General features: G+C 29.2%; 1 protein-coding gene and 1 pseudogene across 16 annotated transcripts in view; both read left to right on the top strand.

The window, feature by feature from the left end:
* Positions 1-21485, top strand: part of RIMS2 (regulating synaptic membrane exocytosis 2) — a 549058-nt gene that overhangs the window by 365567 nt on the left and 162006 nt on the right. For 12 of the 16 annotated variants that reach the window (XM_015593047.2, XM_025050124.1, XM_025050122.1 and 9 more), the window contains 2 exons: positions 831-940; positions 1735-1767. In XM_015593047.2, coding sequence (XP_015448533.1) covers positions 831-940; positions 1735-1767 — 143 coding nt within the window. The remainder of the gene's footprint in view (positions 1-830; positions 941-1734; positions 1768-21485) is intronic. The other 4 variants (XM_015593053.2, XM_015593048.2, XM_015593051.2 and 1 more) reach the window with 1 other exon arrangement.
* On the top strand, positions 5769-5887 carry LOC112483607 (annotated as a pseudogene).

Raw genomic sequence — 21485 nt, 5'->3', positions numbered from 1 at the left:
GGTCTCTTTTATCATTCTTGGCTGATCACTAATCACAGTTGATACTAACCTTTTCAGTGTATGCACACTATTTATATCCAGTGGATATAATAGTGTGTGGCTACCATTGTAATTTGTTTATTAACTGTCCTGACTGCATTTGTTTTGTGATTTCTCATTTATCAGGAGTCCTGGGTAAATCCCCACATAATGCACCTCATAACTATCATGTTCTTCTCCTACAGAATGAGAAATTGTTTGTGTTCATTAGACATCACTTTGGAATAATCATCATAACAACAATAAATAAAACTAGACTTTTAGTTTCTTTCTATCAATGCTAATATCTTGTATTGACCAATATCTTCCTTAGCTTAATTTTGAATTTTTTAGGATTTTATTTGTAGTTTCATCAGATATTTTCCAATAAAGGGATATCTAATAGAAGCCTGAGTAAAATCTCTTTAGATCAAGGGAGAGAGGTGAGAGTTAAGAGCTTGAAGTCTGGTAGAAAGAAAATAAAACATTATCTTTTATTTTTCGAGCTGCAGAATTATCCTCTTGCTTTCATATGTATAGGATATTAATTTACATTAATAATTCCATGGATTGTACTGTAGGATTTTCTGTGCATGTATCTGTGTATGTATGCATATTACACAAAAGAATAAACATCTTTGGCTATTTAGATAATTATTTAAATATCCATATTGTGTCCTACTTTCTTAACCTTTTAATCAGCAGCTAAACCTCTTTTAAAATTGCATTTATACAGCTATCCTATGAACCCAATGTATTAAAAGTATTCAACTCATTCTATCGAAAATGAATATTAATGGTGTATCTTGTAGGTCTCATCCTCGTACTGGGTCTGTCCAAACAAGCCCATCAAGTACACCAGTGGCAGGACGAAGGGGCCGACAACTTCCACAGCTTCCGCCAAAGGGAACATTGGAGAGAAGTAAGTTTTATTTCTAACCATGTCATATAGGAAATACGCAAGGAAGCTAAGGTGAATCAAGATTTTTTACTACCTTTGTGTTAGTTTTCTTCTTTCATTAATTGAACGCCTTAGCTGCATTTGCTAATTGTTAAATATTATGTATTTTGCATTTAAAATTTATAATATATGAAGATAAAATAACCTACCATTATTGCTCTTGCACATTTTTAAAATTTGAATTAATGCATTTTGAAAAGTAAACTTAATGCTCTTAAATAAGCAGTTGGATGATATTTCTTCGCTACAACTAAGTTTATGTAATTGTCAATAGTTACATAAAGTTTATTAGTAACTAGCCAAATCAATTTTCACACACTGCAAAGGACTGGTTAGCTGATGCACAACAATGGTGATCCTTCTCAAAACTGGAGTACCAGAAAAAGGTAATCATGAATATACAAAGAAAGATGCATGTTGTACTGATATTTTTAATATTTTCAAATTTTTGCATAAGAAGCATTATTTGCTTATACACAGATGAACATAATCTCCAAACATCTATAAATAAATTCTTAGATAAAGGACCTCTAAAAGCATGGGATGATAGAATATAATAATTTTTAACATCATTTTTTAAATGGTCCCTATATATAGTAACTGGATGTGCTGTGTCAAAAAAAAAAATTTCTTAAATCGCCATTTAACTTTTCTTTAAAAGATGATGCATTCTGTGCCTTTGGAAATTTCTGTTGTTTTTAACCCCTGTGCTTTGGTTCCTTTTTTTTGTTTTGTTTTTATTTTATTTTTCCTAGACAATGGAGTCAAGGAGATAGAACCTTATGAAGGTCTGTACATAAAGGAGGGTTTGTTTTGTGCTGACAGCCTTTTTGGGGGTTCTGTAAGCAAAAATAAACCCAACTGCAATTGATGTCCTCTATTGTATAGGTTTTTATATACACTAAAGTTATTTTGTTTTACGATTGTTGGTATTCTACTTTTGTTTTACTTGGAAATTATACCAAGGAGTTAAATTTCTTTGATTCAGTCAAGTAAGAATGCAAAGAGTTTAACTTCTTTAAATGACAAGATAAAATTTTCTCTTTTTAAAAAGTTTAATTTGCCTTTTAAAGTAGTCTGTTTTGTGCAAGACTTCAAGCTAAGATATCAATTGCAGTCTGTGTTTATGTCTTTGAGGATGTACACCTAGTATAGTTATAGTTATCATCATATATTTTATTTTATATTTATGACCTTTTAATTATCAAATTTGGCTTTCTAGAAAAGAAAGTTGTCGAGTTAGATAGTGATTATGGTCTGTATTTCCTACATCATTTTTCATGTTGTAGCAAGCCTGCTTACAGTATATCAGAGTTAAATATGTACAGATTTATTGTCATAGTACTTTATGACTCAAGAAAAAATATTGAGTTGTGATATATGGAGTGGCATACATTTACTAAGACAATAAACGTTCCTCTACTAATTATAGAATTCTGAAATTGACTTCGCAACTTTAAAGAATTGTTAATTTTTCTATTTACTGAATAATCTCCAGCATGTAGAATAATTCCTGGCACATTATAAACCCTCAATAAATATTTGTTGAATGAATGCATGAAATATTTATTTAAAAACTGAAAAGCAACTTCAAATAGCGTATAAAGTACCATTAAAATAATCTTGTCATTCTATACATATTTATGTTAAAATTCATATTCTATAACCGTTTGTAACACATTTTCAACCGCATTGCAATTGGACAGCAGTACTTTTATTGCTTTGTATAACATAGAACAAGTTTTGTTCTTATTAGTTATAGCTGAATGATTTACCAACTTCTATTCTGTGGTCCTTTCTATTTACTGTGTACCGTGATTTTAAAAACTCAGTGCTGTTGTGTCTAATGGTCTGTTATGCTACCTGATAAAAAGATTTCAGCAGCATTTCTATATTATTCTTAATTATTTGCATAATAATGGAGTATGTAATTTTAAAAGTACTTTCCATTAGGAAAGTTTATGTCACAAAATTTAAAATTTAATTTTAATACTTTTTATAGCAATATCTATTGAGATTTGAGTAGTCCATTCTTCGTAATACTAAATATACCAGAAAACCAACATAGAGCCGATACTGAAAAGACAGGGTTGAGGAAATTTTTAATGGACTTGTCAACAAATATTCTATATACTGTTTTTTGCCTGATAGAATCAATTAAAATCACAGTTTTCCTTTAATGTTCTCTTTGTGACTTTTCCATTTTTATAAATAAAAGAGAGGAGAGCCAAAATCTCCCTTATCTTTTCCAGTATGAAATAAAAAGTTTTTTTGGTTTTTGTTTTGTTTTGCTTATAAGTATGAATGATGTTAATAGTGTTTTTATAAATGTTGATAGTGAAGACTTCAGTAGATACATGATTGTGTAGTTTTCTTTAGCTTTAAAGTAGACATGTAATATCTTTTAGAAGTCTTCAACTTCTAGCGAAGTTAAAGGAACATAATCCAAAATAGACTGTTAATCGATGGGCTAAATCAAATTATGTTTGGATTATCTCTAAAGAGTTGTCAGAGGTTGTAACTTAATAGTATTATTTTGAAATAAAAGTAATGACATGTTTATTTTCTAATCCTGTTCAACAGCTAAAAACTGAGCAACTCCTAACTAATTTAATTCTTTTGATTTGGGTTATGTTATATTTTTGTCTGTTAATTAAATTAGTTTAAAACCTTATACATGTTGGTCTTTACAGTGGTACAACATTAGTCATCTTCTCTTTGTCTGAGAACCAGAGAAAATAGGGGCAATATAATGAAAGTACAGTATACTAAACAACTATAAGGCATTTAAAGAAAAATTTTTTTCTAACTTTGATGCATTGGCATTTTGTAAAAATAAATGAGGGTTTATAATATTGTTTTTGTTTCTCTAGAAGAAATGATATGTAATATTTGTATAAGAATATACCAAATTTATAGACAAAGTATTTTGCCTACTTCATACAGTTATCGGATATTGTAAGTACTTAGAGGCCGAAGATCTTTTACAAATCAGAGTCATTATAGAAGGAGACAGTATGATCATTTATTACCAGTATACTTATTTGATTCCATAACATGTCAGAAACTTGTTCAAAATAATCTGTCTTTTTACAATCACTTATATATCATAAATAATTTGAATATTTTTGTTTCATTTCACAAAAATTTAACAAATATACATATCTGGCCTTATTTATTTATTTATTTTTATTTTTACTTGTGCAAATACAGAAGTTAATGAAGAAACTGGGCATGTGGAAGAGCAGGGGGGAGAAAAGCAGGGTGACGAGGTCAAGGCAGGTCTGTCTGTGTGTCTAAAATAAATAATTGACTGTTTTGGAAGTATGGCTTTTCAATTTTATGTGAGACCTCAGGCTTTAAATTTATAAATGTACAAAAAAGAACAGATTGTTTTTTAGTACTAACTTTAAAATAAATTACCTAATTTTTCATGGAGAGGTATTATGTAAGGTGTCTAGGTAGTATCTGAATATTTAATTTACCCATTTGAACATTTTTCCCAATGTTTAAATCAAACTAAATTGTAGACAATGCCTCTGACCACAATTTACACTTATCTTTTTACCCAGGTTTACATTCAGTTCACTTATTTATTCAAAAATGTTTATTGAATACCTGCTAAAACACTGGGTTTTTTTTACCATGTATTACAGTGAATAAAACTACACTGAAGTCCTAGCCTTTTGTCTCAAGAATTTCGATTTTGTAGAAGCGAATTACAAGTAAATATAGAGCAGAATATAAATGCCAAAATTTTGATTCTTAAACCTTTGAGACTACCATCATTTTACCCATAAATTTTTTTCTCCTAAAAGAAGAACGATGAACTATAGTTCCTTTTTTCTTCATCTCAAGTCAGTATTGCTTTAATATTTATTGACCATCATTATTTCTCCCCAAAGAGTCCTCCTTCTAAATGGTTATGGAGACAACTTCATTTTGGTGTTTTTTTAAGTCCCTGTTATATTTAGATATCACAATTTTTGCCACTTTTTTGGTCAGAATATTTGTGAATTTTAAACCTTAAAATATTATATAAGCAATAAATATAGTTATATAATTCTTTGTCCAATTTTCACTATTTTTACTTGAAACTTAGAGTTGAATCCTAATCTAAGCTGTCAGCTTTAAAATTTTTTTAAATTTCTTTGAACTATGCAGGATAACTTTAGATCTAATGTTATGGTTAACTCATCATTTTTTATTCATGACTACACTTTATGTGCCTTTTATTTTCTCCTTTACCATTGTTAAATCAGTGGCATTATGTAAGTTGTGCATGCGACATACTTTCACAGATGCATTCTTTCAGTGGTGTTTGTAGTTTAAGACGGAGACCTCTTAAGCTACAGTTTCTAATTATCAGTAACTATTTTAAATGTTGTACAGATGAGAAAAATTATGAGAGTACATCTGATAATGAAAACAAAGGCAAGTAAAATGCATATTTATATAAATGTATAACTCTCTATTTTGAATTTCTAGTATAGTATTAGAATGTCATACATCTTCCATTTTCCTGAAAATGCTATAGGAATAACGTTTTTGTGGAATACTGTAAGAATGAATTTTATTTTAATTTAGCTGTATAATTAATGTTTTCCTATTGACCATTCCTGTATATCTCGGACTAGTCCATATGAATAGTGAAAGGCTTTCACACTGTTCACGAATAAGCTTCCAAAGTAAAGTCATCTTTTAGGATATTGTTAGTTTGATGATTTCAGCAGTAGTTAAGATCACTTTTTTTTTTTCAAACTTCATTAAGATAAAGAAGCCCATTTGCACATATGGCTATGTCACCCTGAACATGCCCGATCCTGTCTGATCTCGGAAGCTAAGCAGGGTCGGGCTTGGTTAGTACTTGAATGGGAGACCACCTAGGAAGACTGGGTGCTATAGGTGTAAAAAAAAAAACCATTGCTTTACCAGTTTGTTGCTTATGTTTTATTCTCAAAATTAAGTTAGGGAATTACATCAGTTCTTAAATTAGCATAAAACATAAACTGTAATCATCCTGACTTTTTGACTTGGTATTCCTCATTTTATTTTTATTACTTTTCTTAGAAGATAAGAAAGATTTACTTTATTCTTGTTTTCATTAATGTGGGATGTCATATTTAGTGCATGAATTTGTTTCTCTAGTGTGTGATATCATTTTTTGTGGTGTGCTGAGTTTTTATTTGGGTTCTTAATGACATTAATAATTAATCACTATTGTGTGTTTTTAATATTATAAAGACAATGAGGGAGAAACACCAACCCCACCTAATAATGGGAAAAAAGGCAAGTCCAATATAAGTTAATAGTGCCTTTCTATATATCAGACATTCAGCATTGACATTTGTGATGTGCATGAATATGCTTTCTTAAATTAAATAAGCATGAATACAGGTACTAGTCCCAGTTTCAGTTATCTAATATTTAATGTGTCTGCTCTTTCTAAAATACATTTCTGAATATAAAATTTGCCTTTAAAATACTTATTATTGGATTCTGGTAAAATCTTATTCTATTGAAATGGATTATGGCATTAAAATCAGAAGTTTTGCTTTCTTGTTCATATTAAGGAGTAAGATTCTGAAGAAAAGAGTAATAGTCATGCATTTAGGAAAACACAACAGTTATTTTTCAATCCAGAAATTATAAAGTTAAACTTTTTAAAATATTTTAAAGTAGGAGATGAAATGAACTGTATGAGTTCTATATTAAATGAACATTTATAACAGTTATAGATTTTTTTCAGTTTTATATACATGAATTAATATATTGTGCAGGTGAGTAAAAAATAGATGATTAATTTTAATACTAAATTTAGTTTTCCTATAACTATTGGGCATTTTAATTCTGTAAATCACCACAACTAAGTTCTTTCAAAAACAGTAGGATGGTATGTTTTATAATAATTGATAATGAAATATAGCTACACATATTGATTTAGAATGTCACCATTTTAAAATGGTACATCAAGAAAAATCAACATTCTAAAATTTCTCTATATCATAATATTTTGCCCTTGTTATTGGGCCAAATTAAGAAATTAATAGTTTTATGCTTCAGTAATGTAGTTGAAATGTCCTTTAGTCTTAAATATATTTTCTTCCCTGTTTTCATCTTTTATAAATAATGTCTACAATGTTACATGTAAGATCTAATTAGCACTAAAATAATTTTATAATTATCTTATTGTGGAGTGTTAATTATTTGTTGACGCCCCTCAGTGTATAAAATTCTTAAAATAAGCTAAGATGTTATAAAAAGACAAAAATAATATGACAAAATAAAATTTAATTAATTATTATAAAATATGATTATTCTCTATAAAACAAAAATTTAAAGGAGTGCTTAACATATATTTACATATACATTACATTTTTATCTATTTCTTGACCTCCATGATTTTTGCGTAGTAGCCATGAAAGGATTTGTTCATAGGTACTTAACTATATGTCAGTGATCCGAAAGAGTAAATATATCTTCTTAACTGTTATTAGGATGCAACAAGTTTTAAGAACATTTAATGCCATTTTGTATTTAAGTGCATGTAAATGTATCAAGACAGTATTTGCTTCAAACGAAGTCACTAAAATGGTTAATGATTTTAACTAATGAAGTACTCTCAGCATGTTTGTTTGGTTTTCTGACCTCTTTTGGCCCTGAATACTGTTAAATCTTTCACCTCTAGGCTATTCTGCTTTCTTGAATTTCCTTTGATTCTACATGTAAAGGTTCTACTGACAATGATTTTTAGGACTTCAGTTACTAGCACTCATTATTAATTTATTTTTTATCATTTATATAAAAATCCTTTCTACTGCAAAACATCACTGTTGTTATGTAGACCAATTCTGCATGTGATATATGTGGGCCTAAAAAGAAAATAATGAATAAAAATTTGAAAGATGAGATCTCTGTATATTTTACATAGGCTAACTCTTGTTTTTATTTAGTTTAATCTCTTGATCTATCTATAATTAAGATCTACCTATACTTAAGATATTGAGTATATCCTCTTACTGTTTTATTTTGGGAGATACAGATTTATTGTTTATTTTGAATCTCACAGTGAAGTTCATAAGATTCCAGAGGTTAAAGGGACATTACTATGTTCCTACTTCTACATTCAGAGTAGAAAAAAAGAAAAGAAAAGAAAAAGTGTCTGTGGATTCCAGCTATAACCATGTGTTAGAAATGCCTCGGCATTGGGTTAAATGGTGGAGTTACCACCGTCCTCTCTTCTGATTTAAAATGCAAAGGGAAAGGTTCGAGGGAAACCATGGAGTATAGTGACTTTGTATACAAGTAAAGAAAGTACTTGAAACAGGAGAGAATTATCAGGAGTGTGAAGTGATTGCTAAATTTAATAAGTAGGAAGTCATTGTGTTAACCTGTGTTAAGAGCAGTTTTGGTGGTGTCAGAGGAGGTAAAAGTCTGATTACAGTACATTTAAAAGAAGAAGAAAGAAGCGAGACAGTGAGTATAGACACGTTTGAAAGAGTTTGGCTGTAAAAGGAAGAAAAGAAATAAAAATCTAGAGTTGAGGGGAGAGGTCAGGGGAACAGAATACATGAAGGAAACTTTGTGTTTATTCTTTGTCTTCTAAATTCAGATCTGCCAATTAACTATGTAGATCCATCTAGCCCCAAGCCATCTACCTATAGTTTACCAAGATGTCAATCAATGTTCTGTGGCTTAGCTCCTAGATTTAGAATCATGACTTTTAGGTTTGGAAGTAGCCTTATAAATCTTTTCATAAAACTGCTTTCCTTTACTGAGAAAGAGCAGAATTCTAGAGAATAAATAACTTCCTCTAATCCACATCGTAGCAGATCTCGTCTGGACTCCCAGTCTTACACATTCCTATACCATACCTCTTCAGATAAATGGCATTCCCGTTGCATGGGTTTCAACCACTGATATTATTTTAGATATTAGCTAATGATTTAGTTCAGTTCAACCATTACTTGCTATTTTCTATGTGTTGTACTAAGTTGAAATTGAGGATGAAATGATGAATAAGATATTCCCTGCTTTGGGTGAGCTCCCAAGGAAAAACAATGACAGTAATAATATTAATAATAAATAAAACATAGCTGGTAAAATTATTCGATAGCATTTTATTTACGTAAAGCATCTTAAGATTGTGATACATATTCAGGGTCAGCTTTATAAAGGAACAGGTTAGTTTTGAGGGAGTCTCGGTAGGTTTTCAGCCCAAAGTATTTCTCCCAGTACTTTTTTTTTCCCCCACTACTTTTTGTAGTGCTTTATATTTTGCTATTCTCTATTTTAATTATTTTAATATATAAAACTTGAAGCTTTCCAGAACACAAATATAAATATTCCTGAGGGGACTGACATGAGCTATTATCACATACACATTTTCATGATAAGCAAGTTAGAGCCTGTGAGTGGAGAAAATGAGATGTGGGGAAAAGAATGCTAAAAAGTGTAGTAGAGCACAGGGTACCTTGGAAGGATGATAGTAGCAAACTCTGCCTTAAACTAGTCCCAAGTTTATTCTATATAATATTACTTTCTGTGTAGATATGCTGTAAGTTTACTTTTAAAAATAATTTGGAATATTTAGATTGCTTCGAGCAATACTTGTCACATCACAGTATAAGTGTTAGTCATCATTGCTATTTCTTAGTGAAGTCTTGCTATAATTTTGTATCTTCAGCATATAATCTGAAAACTTTAAAGTCAAATTAGACTTTATTATCACTCTGAACCAATTATTCATTCCATATTGTTTAGTAGTTTTTAGGAAATTGGTATTCCTGATCAAATAGCTTGTATAAGAAACAATACAAAGGGGAACTAAATCAGATTGGATTGCAATATGTTATTGCATAATGTGCTAATACAATTGTACATGTTTTAGTGCATGTGTAAAAATCAGTATGAAAATACTTAGACTACTTTTCTCTAAGCCAGAGAACTGATTAAATCGTTAGGACTTTTAAAGTTTCGTAGTATCTAGAGAATTCCATTGGCGGTCAATGCTTGGGTCATAAACTCAGTTCTGCTCCTGAGTTTATGACCTCTGGCAAGGCTTTAAATTTCTCTGTACCTCAGTTTCCTCTTCCGTAAGTGAAGTGTCCCATAAGGACTTGTTTCTAATTTAATATTTATGTTGTTAGTGAGTCATTCACTGTTGGTATTATAGACTAAAGCCTATCACACTGCTTATTAAAAAGTCACGTCCTTAAGTTATTCAGTGAGACTGAAGGAAAAATATTTTGTTCCTTTGAGATTCAATATATATTTGCCTACATCATCTCAAATACAGATAACCTTACAAATAAGAAAGAAAGGAAGAGAGGAAGGAAGGCAGAGAGGAAGAAGAGGGGAAAAAACAGGTTAAAAGGAACCAAATATAGTAAAGTAATTTTGGTAGTCTTCATAATGGATGCTTGCTTCCGAATACTATTTAGGGTGGCAGAATGTGTACAGACTTTGTTCTGCTGCCTTTCTGTTCTCATGAATGCTTCTAGGGCGAGGAGAGTACCAGTGCTCATGTCTTAATTTACAAATTTAATTAGTATCCAGATAGGAATGGATTTTATAGTGGCATTAGTAGATATTTCTTAAATACAGCATTCCCTGCCAACTTAAATGAATGACCATTTGGCCAAAATTAATCTAGAAGAGATTCAGGGGTCCTTCTAAAATAGCAAGGGATTTATCATATGTTTTTGATCATCCTTATCCAGATTGGTTGCCATTTGGGAATCCTAAATTGGATCTTTATCAGATTATTTACTAATTAGAAAATTAGGGTGTCAGCTACACTACAAAGTGTAGCTTTAATACTCCCAAAGCAAGAAGTTTGTTTCTTTGCAGTAGCTGTTTGATGTTGGATGAGAATAGTGTCTTATTATTAGTAGCATTTATTTCAAGTCTGGGAAAGGGAAAACCTTATATTGTACTTAATACAGTCAATTCTAGCAGTATAAGTAATAAAAAATAGTAGTATGTCCAAAGTTACTTATATTTGGTGTTGCAATATAGCATATTTTTCATTTTTACAGTGATTTTATCTTGTTATATTTTGCTTAGCTTAATATTATAAAATGTTAGTCTTGCACTATTTATGGCCAAAGGGGTAGATAATGTATCAAACATTAAATGTACATAGATAGCAACTGTCTACTTGACTTATAGTGTAGCTGTAGAAAAATGTAAATAAAAAAATGCAAATGTATACTTAAGTGTTTATGTATTCTACTATGAGATTAAAATTAAATGGTGACCAGTGAATCTTTTGATAGATGACATACAAGGCCCTACATGATCTGTACTCCCCACACTTCCCATTCCATTATTGCCTCTTTAACCTCATCTTTTACCTCTTTCCCCTTTGTTCACTTTGCTTTAGCCATAGAGACCTCCACGCTTTTTAGAACATTTCAGATATGCTCCCCACTCAGGGCATATGCAAGTGCTGTTTTTCTGCCTATAATGTCCTCTCCTCAAATAAACATATGGCTAACTCCCTTACTTCCTTAAGTTCTTTACTCAAAATTTGCCTTCTTAGTGAGAGTTTCCATGACTACTCTGTTCAAACTTTCATCACACTCTGGACATTTTATTGCTTTCTTACCTACTTCATATTTGTCTTCTTAACACTTACAAATATCTAAGTCACAAAATATTTTACTCATTTATCTTGTTTATAATCTGTTTCTCCCACTAGAATATGAGAGCATGGATTTTGTCTATTTTGTTCATTGTTATATCCCCAGTGCCTAGATATGCCTAGAGTATCATAGGTGCTAAATATATATTTTTTTGTTGAATAAATCTATATTATACCACACTACAAATAATTCTAAATAATCTTAGATAAACCAGGTAACTCATATTCAATGATAACAAACCGTTACTAATTTTTATTGAAATCATACCCCATAGCACATAAATTTTTCTTTCATTTAATGAAAATACTAAATATGGTAGTAAAATAAATAGCCATTTTTTGTATCATATTAAAATCTAGTTATGGATATTCTCTTGACATGTATAAAAAATCTGTTTTAATTTCATATAATAATTTCACCACAAAAACTATGCTTAGCAAAATATTTATTTCTAAATCAAATTAATATTATTTAATGTTAACTCAGAAAAAAACATTTGTTAAACCATTTTAATTACCATTTTTATCATACCTTGGCCACATTCATTTTATTGAAAATAAATTTTGAAATTTACTGGCAGTGAATCATAGTGCTTTGGATTTTTGAAATGTATTTTTAAAAATTCAGATGTCACATTTCTATATTTAAAACATTAACTACATATTACTGAAATTTTATGGGAGAATTTTGGGAGAAATTTAACAAAAACAAAAGAGATCCCTGAAGTATTTTCAGGTTCTCATTATGATCATTATCTAGTGTTTCTGACAAGCTCTGATTATTTTTTTTATTTGTACTAGAAGTTACATGGGAAGACCAACAGAAAAAGGTGAATGGTACAATAATTGATGACATACCATTGCCGAAAAAGAAACACCAATCTGAGCCAGGTTTGTCAGGGTTTGGAAAACCACTGAAAGCATGAGACAATAAGCATTGCTTTTCATGCTTTTTAAATACGTGTGTGCTTGTTTTACCTCATTTTTCTCATTTTGGTGTGAACTTTATAGTGTGTAGAGTCTATTTACATTAGAGTGTGAACACTTTATTTCAAGATTTATTTAGAAAACTAATTCTTCATATTTTGTGGAAAAGAACAATTATTTTATTAAGATTATTTCTTTAGGAAAAAATGGACTAATATAAGCACAAATGGTCATTTCTATATTTAGTTGTTTTGACTCAAATTAAAGTACCTTAACAAAGAGGTTCTTGCTTCTCCAAAAAGTACTATAATAAGTTCTCTATATTATTTAAATTTGTGTTCGTAGGCCATTCTTTATTTTTCATTGCAAATGCTATTGAGGTATTATACCATATATTGGTAATGATTTATTTACAACTTCTGAAGCTAAAAATATTAATAGCAATAACAACAAGGAATGATAGTATAATATATGAATTCAGTGAAGAGCCTCTTCAAACCATTAGTTCTACCAATGAAATGAAATGAAGTAATTTTATCTTCTTTCTTCCCTTTTTTGGAGAGGTATGATTAACTAGGTAGAAGACAAAAAGTTGAACCAGGAGTAAAAGCAAGAGAAACAAAGTATACAAAGATGATAATCAACTGAATAATCAGTACTACTTTTAATCAGTAATTGAATGAGAGTACATTGAAAATTTCACTTAAAATTTTAGAATGCAAATGGAGTTTCTGATAATAATATCATTTAAATAGATGTATGTCCATAGGAACAGTGTTAATGTATTTTATGTGATGACTCATTTCCTGTTAGATCTCTAATACCTACACTTTAAAATATATATCACTGTGTAACTTAAACGTCGCTATCCTGTTGTATGCCAGGCATTGTGGTTGGCACTGAGTTACCAGGATAGAACAAGATAGATGCAGCAATTGCCCTCATAGGCTTGCTTACATTTTGACAAAAATGCATAACTTAAAAGTAATTATATGGATGATTAAGTTATTACAATTATAGTAGTGCTATTGAGAATAGGGTACTTTGAAAACAAGTATTGTATTATATAAATCTGAAGAGCAAGGAAAAGTACCATAGTGCAAATGGCTTAATCTGTGAATCCTTTTTTAGTACAAGTTATAAACTGAAATTTAATTAAGTGGATTTTATATTTGAAATTTAAATATATTCTTAAAGTTGAAAGAAAATACATTTTAAAAAACTTTGATTAAGAATCAATTTATTTGGAAAATAATAGTATATTAGTATATTTAAGGGGATTTTAAAAAGTAAAAAAGTATGTGTAAAATTAGTTTTGTTTTGATTTATATAACAATTATTATTACTATAATAAGCTATCTTTGTTATATTGTGTGATGTGGATTATCTTTGGGCATAAATTATTACTTATTTATTTGTCTCTGTTTACCCTCATGTCTGATTACATGAATATGTTTGGCCATGTGTATCTATGTAAATAAATCACATTGTATATTAAAATCATGAAACAATGCAATGTTTGGCTAAAAAGTATTTTTCAAGCTCACAAAATTTTAAAGATCGCTTTTAAATAATGTTAATTTGTAAATTTTTGTATATAGCATATATTTTTATTATCGCTTAAGCCTTCTAGTTTAATATAAATTATGTGTACAATAGAGGAAAATTAATGTAGTTAGAGTGCTTTGATGTCATGGTTTAAAATGTTCATAGATTTTTCTATTGACAATTGTGCATTTTCCTATATACTAAGAAATTCTTGGCTATTTAATCCCCAGTTGTCATGAGTAAGTATGCAATGTGCTAAGGCAGTGAATGCTGTGTTAGATTTTAGTTTTCCATAAACATTTTTGTTTTTTTCTTAAAGAGAAGAAGGATATAGAGAGAGTATTTTTAATTACTGAAACTTTGGAGTGATAAAATCAGGTGGGGCTAATTACATTGTGATAACATGTTTATGAGCTTGGGCTTTACAGAGACATGTTTGTAGTCATTTATTTTATATTTAAATACATATGTGATGTTAATAATCTATTAATTGTCATCAGTGTTTAACACATAATTTTTATTCACTAAAACCTAAGCAATTGTCCTTCATTAATTGTCAAAGATTTTTCATTAGAGGATTATTGTAGTAAACTTGTGGTATTAGAAAAAGTTTGGAAGTACTTAAACCCAATCCCAAGATGCAAAGTTGGCTATGTATCAATAGCATAGATTATTTTTTTGTTGGATTTTTTTTTTATGAAAGTCTATGCAAGAACAATAACTAGGAATTTTGCCATTATTAGGATGTGTATTAACAATAAATATTACTTGAAATTTTTATTTTAAATATGAGTATAAAACTGAAGAGCTAAATAGCATTTATAGACTAGAAAATGAGATAACATATATTTGCACTTTCTGTATTATGGACTAGTATTTGTTTTTTTTAAAGAAAACTCTTAATATTTCTGAACTAGGTTGTCCTAAGAGGATTATCAGTAAAACAGGTGATTTATTTCCAGTATTTCTAACTTCATTGACAGCAGTACAGATGACAATCCCTGGAAAAAATAATATTTATCATATTAATATCTTTGGTGTGAACATAAAATATAACACTAATTTAAAAATCAAGTGCTCTTACACCACAGGTTTTACAGACAATGTTTAGAATAAATCACTAAATGTCTTCTTCATGTGGAATGTGGTTCACATTTTGTTTAGGCCATAAAGTTAACAAAACATTCTTAATTCACTTCAAGGATATATGAACATGGAAAATCTGTTGTTTATTTTTTTCATTGAGCAATCTGGTTCTAAACTAGAATACGGTGTTCTAGAATAATGCATTTATTTCAATGATTAAATATCAATTATTAAACATTGAAAACAAATTTTAATCTATTGAACTTTATTGTAATTTTCACTTTGTGAATTTATCTTTTCTTATAGTAATTAGAAATATATCAGAAAAGATCATATTTGTATATAACATTTTATCTCATATTTTACTTAAACTCATCCCACAAAAATGCCTGATGGGAAAACTACCTTCAATTAGATTGAATGAATGTTTTAGAATTGATAATATTTCTCAGTTCCTCTAAAATGAGAAACTCTTGGAATTAAACACTTAGGAATCTACTTACAGATAATTTAAATGATTTCTAATATGTTTGATAATTAACTGATCCTATTTATGAAAAGATTATTCACCTTGATTTGTTACTTTCTAAGTGTAAATTATGTTATATCTAGGAATATCTTGAATTGACTTAGCTACCCATACTGTAATTACCCTAAAACCATGACAGTGCTACTTACCTTGCTGTATCTTATCTGGAAAATATGCTTTTCTGGAAAACTGAGGGCAATGAAATGTTTTTTTGCAATACTATATGATTGGTATTTTGAAAATTGAAAATATTCAAAGTAACCAGTTACGTTTCACTACTTACTACAACATCTTTTGTGGATAAGCCTCTATTTTTTTTTTTTTTTTACCATGATTTAGTTAATATATTAACCTTTAGGTTTTTCCAACATGAGCATTTACGTGTGGTATTCTTTATGGATCTGTAACTCTAGTGAAAGTAGAGATTTTTTTTTTAGTTTTATCTTTGAAATTATGCTTTATGAAATTTATATTAAGGAAAAAATAAATATTTGAAAATGTATTTTGGTAGTGAATTTTATACTTTAAATTTTTTTCTTGAGTATTTTCATTTAATGTACTTTTGATTCTTGACTACTTTGATATATCTTAAAATAGAAACTGTTATTTCAGTCTAACTCAATATTCTAAGTTAGTTTTCTAATTAGATTTTAATCTAATCCATCTAGTTTGAAAAGAAGAATTGAGGTTGTTCCTGGTCATTATTAGCAGGTTGGCAATTTCTAATTATTTATGGATTGTTGAAGAATGAATTTTTATTTTTGATAGAAAAAAGTGATATAAAACAAAGTAAATATTGTACACAACACAAATCTACTGATGGAATGTTACAATTTAATACTACTGACACCCTCAGACATGAATACAGCATTCTTTGTTAACAAGCACATTTTCATGTACATAAAGTGAAATTCATGATTCATGCATTTAATTGCTTGCTTAAAGTTGGTTCTGTTTCCTTTGACCATACAGATAAGTTTATAAGGCCAAGACTGTACTTCAGCGACTTTCTTTTTTATGAGAAATGTGTGCTATCATTTGAAAATCAGTTATTTTAAACTCACTCAATACATACTCTTAAGTATATTTTTTTTGCATTTAAAATTGCATTATATATCAGACTTCAAGGATAGAATCAGAAAAAAATACAACACAGCTGGGAATAGGAAAGAAGACATTTAAAAGATAAAAATTATTTTAGTGAACTTTTAAAAATAGTGAAATATTTTAAAAGATTGCACCTTATTTAGTAGAATTTATTGTAAGTGTTCAATAATTTTGTGGTTTTTGACAAGATTATGGAAAGTAATAATTAGTCTAAAAAATTCAAACCATTTGAATTGAGGTATTTTCAACAGATTTTTGTCACAGTGGAGAAGTTTTAGTTTGAAGTCAGAAAACTTGGTAAACATTTTATTTTTATGTTGTAGGTCTATCCTGATCTTTGTATCATTGAGACAGCCTTGCTAAAAAGTTCATGCTTATTAAGGCTTCATTTTGAAAGGTATCGCTCCTGTCCCCAAAGTAAACATTCTAAGACTCCTATGACTTCATAATGTGATCAGCTTTTAGTTATGTGGAAGTTCTAATATACAGTTAACATCTTGAGGCTTCTCTTTCATTGTCAGAAATCTTTTAAATAAATGCTTGCTCCTATAGAACATATGTTTATTCAACTGCAATTAAATCTGACAGTAGGACAATATTATGTCTCTTGTAAATGTTGGTAAATGAGAACATTAGCCAATCAACAAAGTTTCAAATAGATATCATACACTCTTGGACAAACAGGCCCCATATATACACCTTTTTTAATTAAGCTGATTATAGATTATTATATTTGTACTTGAGATATGTTCAGTTGGAATATAATAATTAATACATTATATTAGCAAGGGGGAAGTTTTGAGTTTACACAAAATTTTACATAAAATCTGACATTATACTGATCCTCATGAACTTACTTTTACCAAATAACTTCATGAAAATGATTATTTTATATACAGTATCTTTTTTATTTTAAAGATCGATACAAACATATATGTGTTATACTATTTTTGCTTGATTAAAATCCCATTCTTTTTATAATTTGCACCTTGATGATACCTTGAGTTTAAAAATATTTGTTCAAAAATAATTTACTGTAAGTGATAAAATGGTGTTTATGAGTTATTCATTATATTTTATGTCATTTATTTCAGTATAATATATGAAAATATTTTCTCTTTTGTTCATAGGATGGAATGAACCAAAAAAAAAAAATACTGTACATTCTCTTTCTAAACTGTTTATAATTCTAAGATTCAGCCATAATTGTGACAGTAATGGATACCTAAGTGAGGGTAGACTTTCACTATCCTTAAACATTCTGATTATTGGTTAAATGAACTGTTAGAAAGAATTCTTATTAGAACTGCCAATAACAGCACTGCAGAGTGTTTGACTGTGGGAAAGTAGCAAAATAATAATGAAAAGAAACAGGGAGGTAGGACGAGTTCAGGGAGTACTCTTAGCTTCCTTACGGTGCACTGAAGTCTGCGATTCATTACAATAATATATGTGAAATAGGTATTTATGGTTTATTACCATTTAAATAAGACATGGCTGTTCAAATGATATAGTTGACTATGTTATTTTTTTCAAAATAAGGCTGTTTTAATATAAATAGTATATATTAAAAATTGTAACCACAGGAAGACAAAGCCAAAAAAATTTTTAAATATATTTGGTAAAATCGTAAGTTATATATTGAGATTTTATGACTTCAATGAAAATTCTTTCTGCTGGATTAAAGTTAAATGATTTTTATATAATTAATTGTGATCTATTTATTAATGGATCATATTCACATAAATGATAGAAAAATGATTTAATGACACTTTCAGTTAATGAAATCATTGCCAAAATTTTTTTATTTTTATCTTTTTATGTCATATAAATTTTGTATAATATTCTTTAAAAATATTAAATTATTGGTGCTAAGATAAGTATTACCATATTCCTCACAAGAGTTAAAGCGTTGGTGAATTAACTTGTATTGTCGTAGTATGTACCCTTTTTAAAAAACATTCTGGTTAAATACTATATAACAAAATGTGCAGTTCAGGTGTCACCATGAGATTTTTTTTCTTATTTGACTTTTTATTTTACATGTTTTTATTGGGTTATATAGCATCTAGTAAAAAGAAAATAGACCTGGTGATTAGGAGACCTCTGTTCTATTTCTGGTTCTGCCACTAAACTTGTTGTGTGACCTTGGGTAAGTCGCTTGAACTCAATGTGTCTCAGTAATTCTCTATAATAAATTAAGGTATGAGTTAAGAAGAATTTTGAATGTTTTGAATCCATATAACTTGAAAAACATTGCCGTAATGCTATTATAAAATAATCCAAGATACAGAAAAATAATAAGAGAATAAAAGCTTTATTTATTTGTTGTTTTCATGTTTTCTGAAAAAAAGGAAAATGTTTTCTTAGAGATGGAATATACTTAAGCAGTTATTTTATCCAATTTATATCAATTTCATTCTAACATGCAGGGAAACTTTTAGTAGTATGATAAATATGTCTGTGGGGAAATTTTACATAGAGTAAATAATGCAAGATATGATACAATTCAGCTAACATGCTATTATACTCTGATTTTTCTGTCTTTTTGAAAAAATGGGTGAACTGGGGATATAAAAGAAAATATGGCAAATGTATTTCAGGAGTATATTTCAGGAGGATAGTACTTTTCTCGTGGTCAATCCCATTAGAGTCTGGTTCATAATATAATTAAGATAAAAAATAGTGTCTAATTTTGAATAGGTCAAAGATATGCTTGAATAATAATCAAAATGATTTTGTTAGGTTTCAAAATGTCTCATACCTTTTCTAGTTCTCTATAATTCATACTAAGACTTCTCTTTTTTTCTAATGAAAAATTTTGGTTATCTTAGCACTTTTTTCCCAGTGGAAAGTTTTTATTTTCTCACTATTAAGAAAAGAGATAAATTTGTTATAGGAAAGAATGCTCTCAAGAGTTATAATTTCAGTATATCAATATTCCAAGTGTAGTTTGATATAATATGGTTTTCTATAAATTATTCAAAAACCATGATACAACTATAGCAGAAGTGAGTATGGTCTTTTTATTTAAGAATTTTTTGGTACTTGATTCAAAGCTAAGTAGATAATTAAAATAGTAGTTCTCGGTTTTGTGTTATATTATTTATCTGTGTATATCACACTAATACTAACTCACTAATATCTTTGGAAGAAATTTTTTTCTTTGAATGCTGAGTTTAGCAGCTATTTCCTGCTTTTAATGCCTGTATATAACATGTCTTTTGAATTCTCTACTGGCAATGGGGAAAGAAGTATTTCCAAAATGTGTGCCATATCTATTATAGCAGATGTTGGATTTGGATGGGCAAATTTGAGTAGAAACATCAGTGATCTGTTATGTGGCATCTACAAAAACTTTCTTAATACATAGGCATTATAAGGGAATACAATCAAAGAAAATTTGCCTAAATCGAAGGTTAATTTGTATTTTTAGTATTCAAAGCCATATATTTCAGCTATTTCTCTTGTAATGAATTTTATTATATTTGTTACTCTCCATACTATTTTTATGGTAATATTTTGTTATACTGAAGTAGTTTAATGACCTATTGGCCTAATGGCCATACTTTATTTTCATGTGTGCACTGATCAATTTGGGAAACTTAAAAGGCATAGAAATCTGTTGAAACTATTTGTATTGCTTTTTGAAATGTTTTAATTAAAGTTTTTCTTTAGATGATAACTAAAAGTCCTAGAAGCATTTAACAGATGTTAAATGGACTCAGTAATGTCTTGAACAATATGGTAATACAAGAAATATCGTTTGTACTAATGGTATCTTTCTTTAGCATTAGCGTTCAGGATTGTCTGTCTACGAATAATTGGAAACTTTCAAATCCTCTTTTTTTCTATACTAACTTTGTTTTTCTGATTCTGCTAACCCATAGTAGCTTAACCAATTCACCATCAGCTCTTCTATTTTTTTTTTTTCTAAAGTGGTGTGTTTTGATTATATCTTCCCTACCACTATGTACAGGATTCTTTCTCATAATGATTTGCGGTCCTTTCCTTCAGTGTCACTTTTTACCTTTTGAGTACATCCACTCACACCCATCTCCTTTGTCTATGTCTGTCCATTACATGATGTGATCACAGAAGAAGTGGACTCCACAAGGAGAAGACATGCAGGTCTGTCTCTTCTACTGCTTTTCTTTGTTATTTTTTTTTTCATTTATCTAACTTGTCTTAGAATTTTTTTACTATTTTTATTTAATTCGTAATTTTTCATTCTCCTCTAATATAACAAAATGTTAAATCTTGCAGGCATTTTCATTTTAGGTATTTATATGTTCAACTTTTAACAGCAACTGCTGCAGTTAGATGGATAAAAATAAAATGATTACTTTTGTGTAATATGTATATTTATTTTTTTTCATAACTAATTAACTCCAGATCAGCTAGATTATTTTTTAATTTATTTATTTAAATTAGTTTCAAGTATACAGTACATTGGTTAGACATCTATATAGTTCATAAAACGATCCCCCCATTTGCTCCCTCCCTCTCTTGGCCCTCCACCTAGCCATCATAGCAGTGCTAATTACATTCCCTCTGCCATGCTCCCCATCCCTGTGACCAACTATCAACTACTAATTTGTACTTATTAACCCTTCACTCCATTCTCCCAAGTCCCCCAAACCCCCTCCTTTCTGTCTAGA

Source organism: Pteropus alecto, unplaced genomic scaffold (assembly GCF_000325575.1).
Source record: "Pteropus alecto unplaced genomic scaffold, ASM32557v1 scaffold164, whole genome shotgun sequence".
NCBI lineage: Eukaryota > Metazoa > Chordata > Mammalia > Chiroptera > Pteropodidae > Pteropus > Pteropus alecto.
Note: the sequence above shows the minus strand (reverse complement) of the source record. Positions and strands in the feature narration are given on the sequence as shown.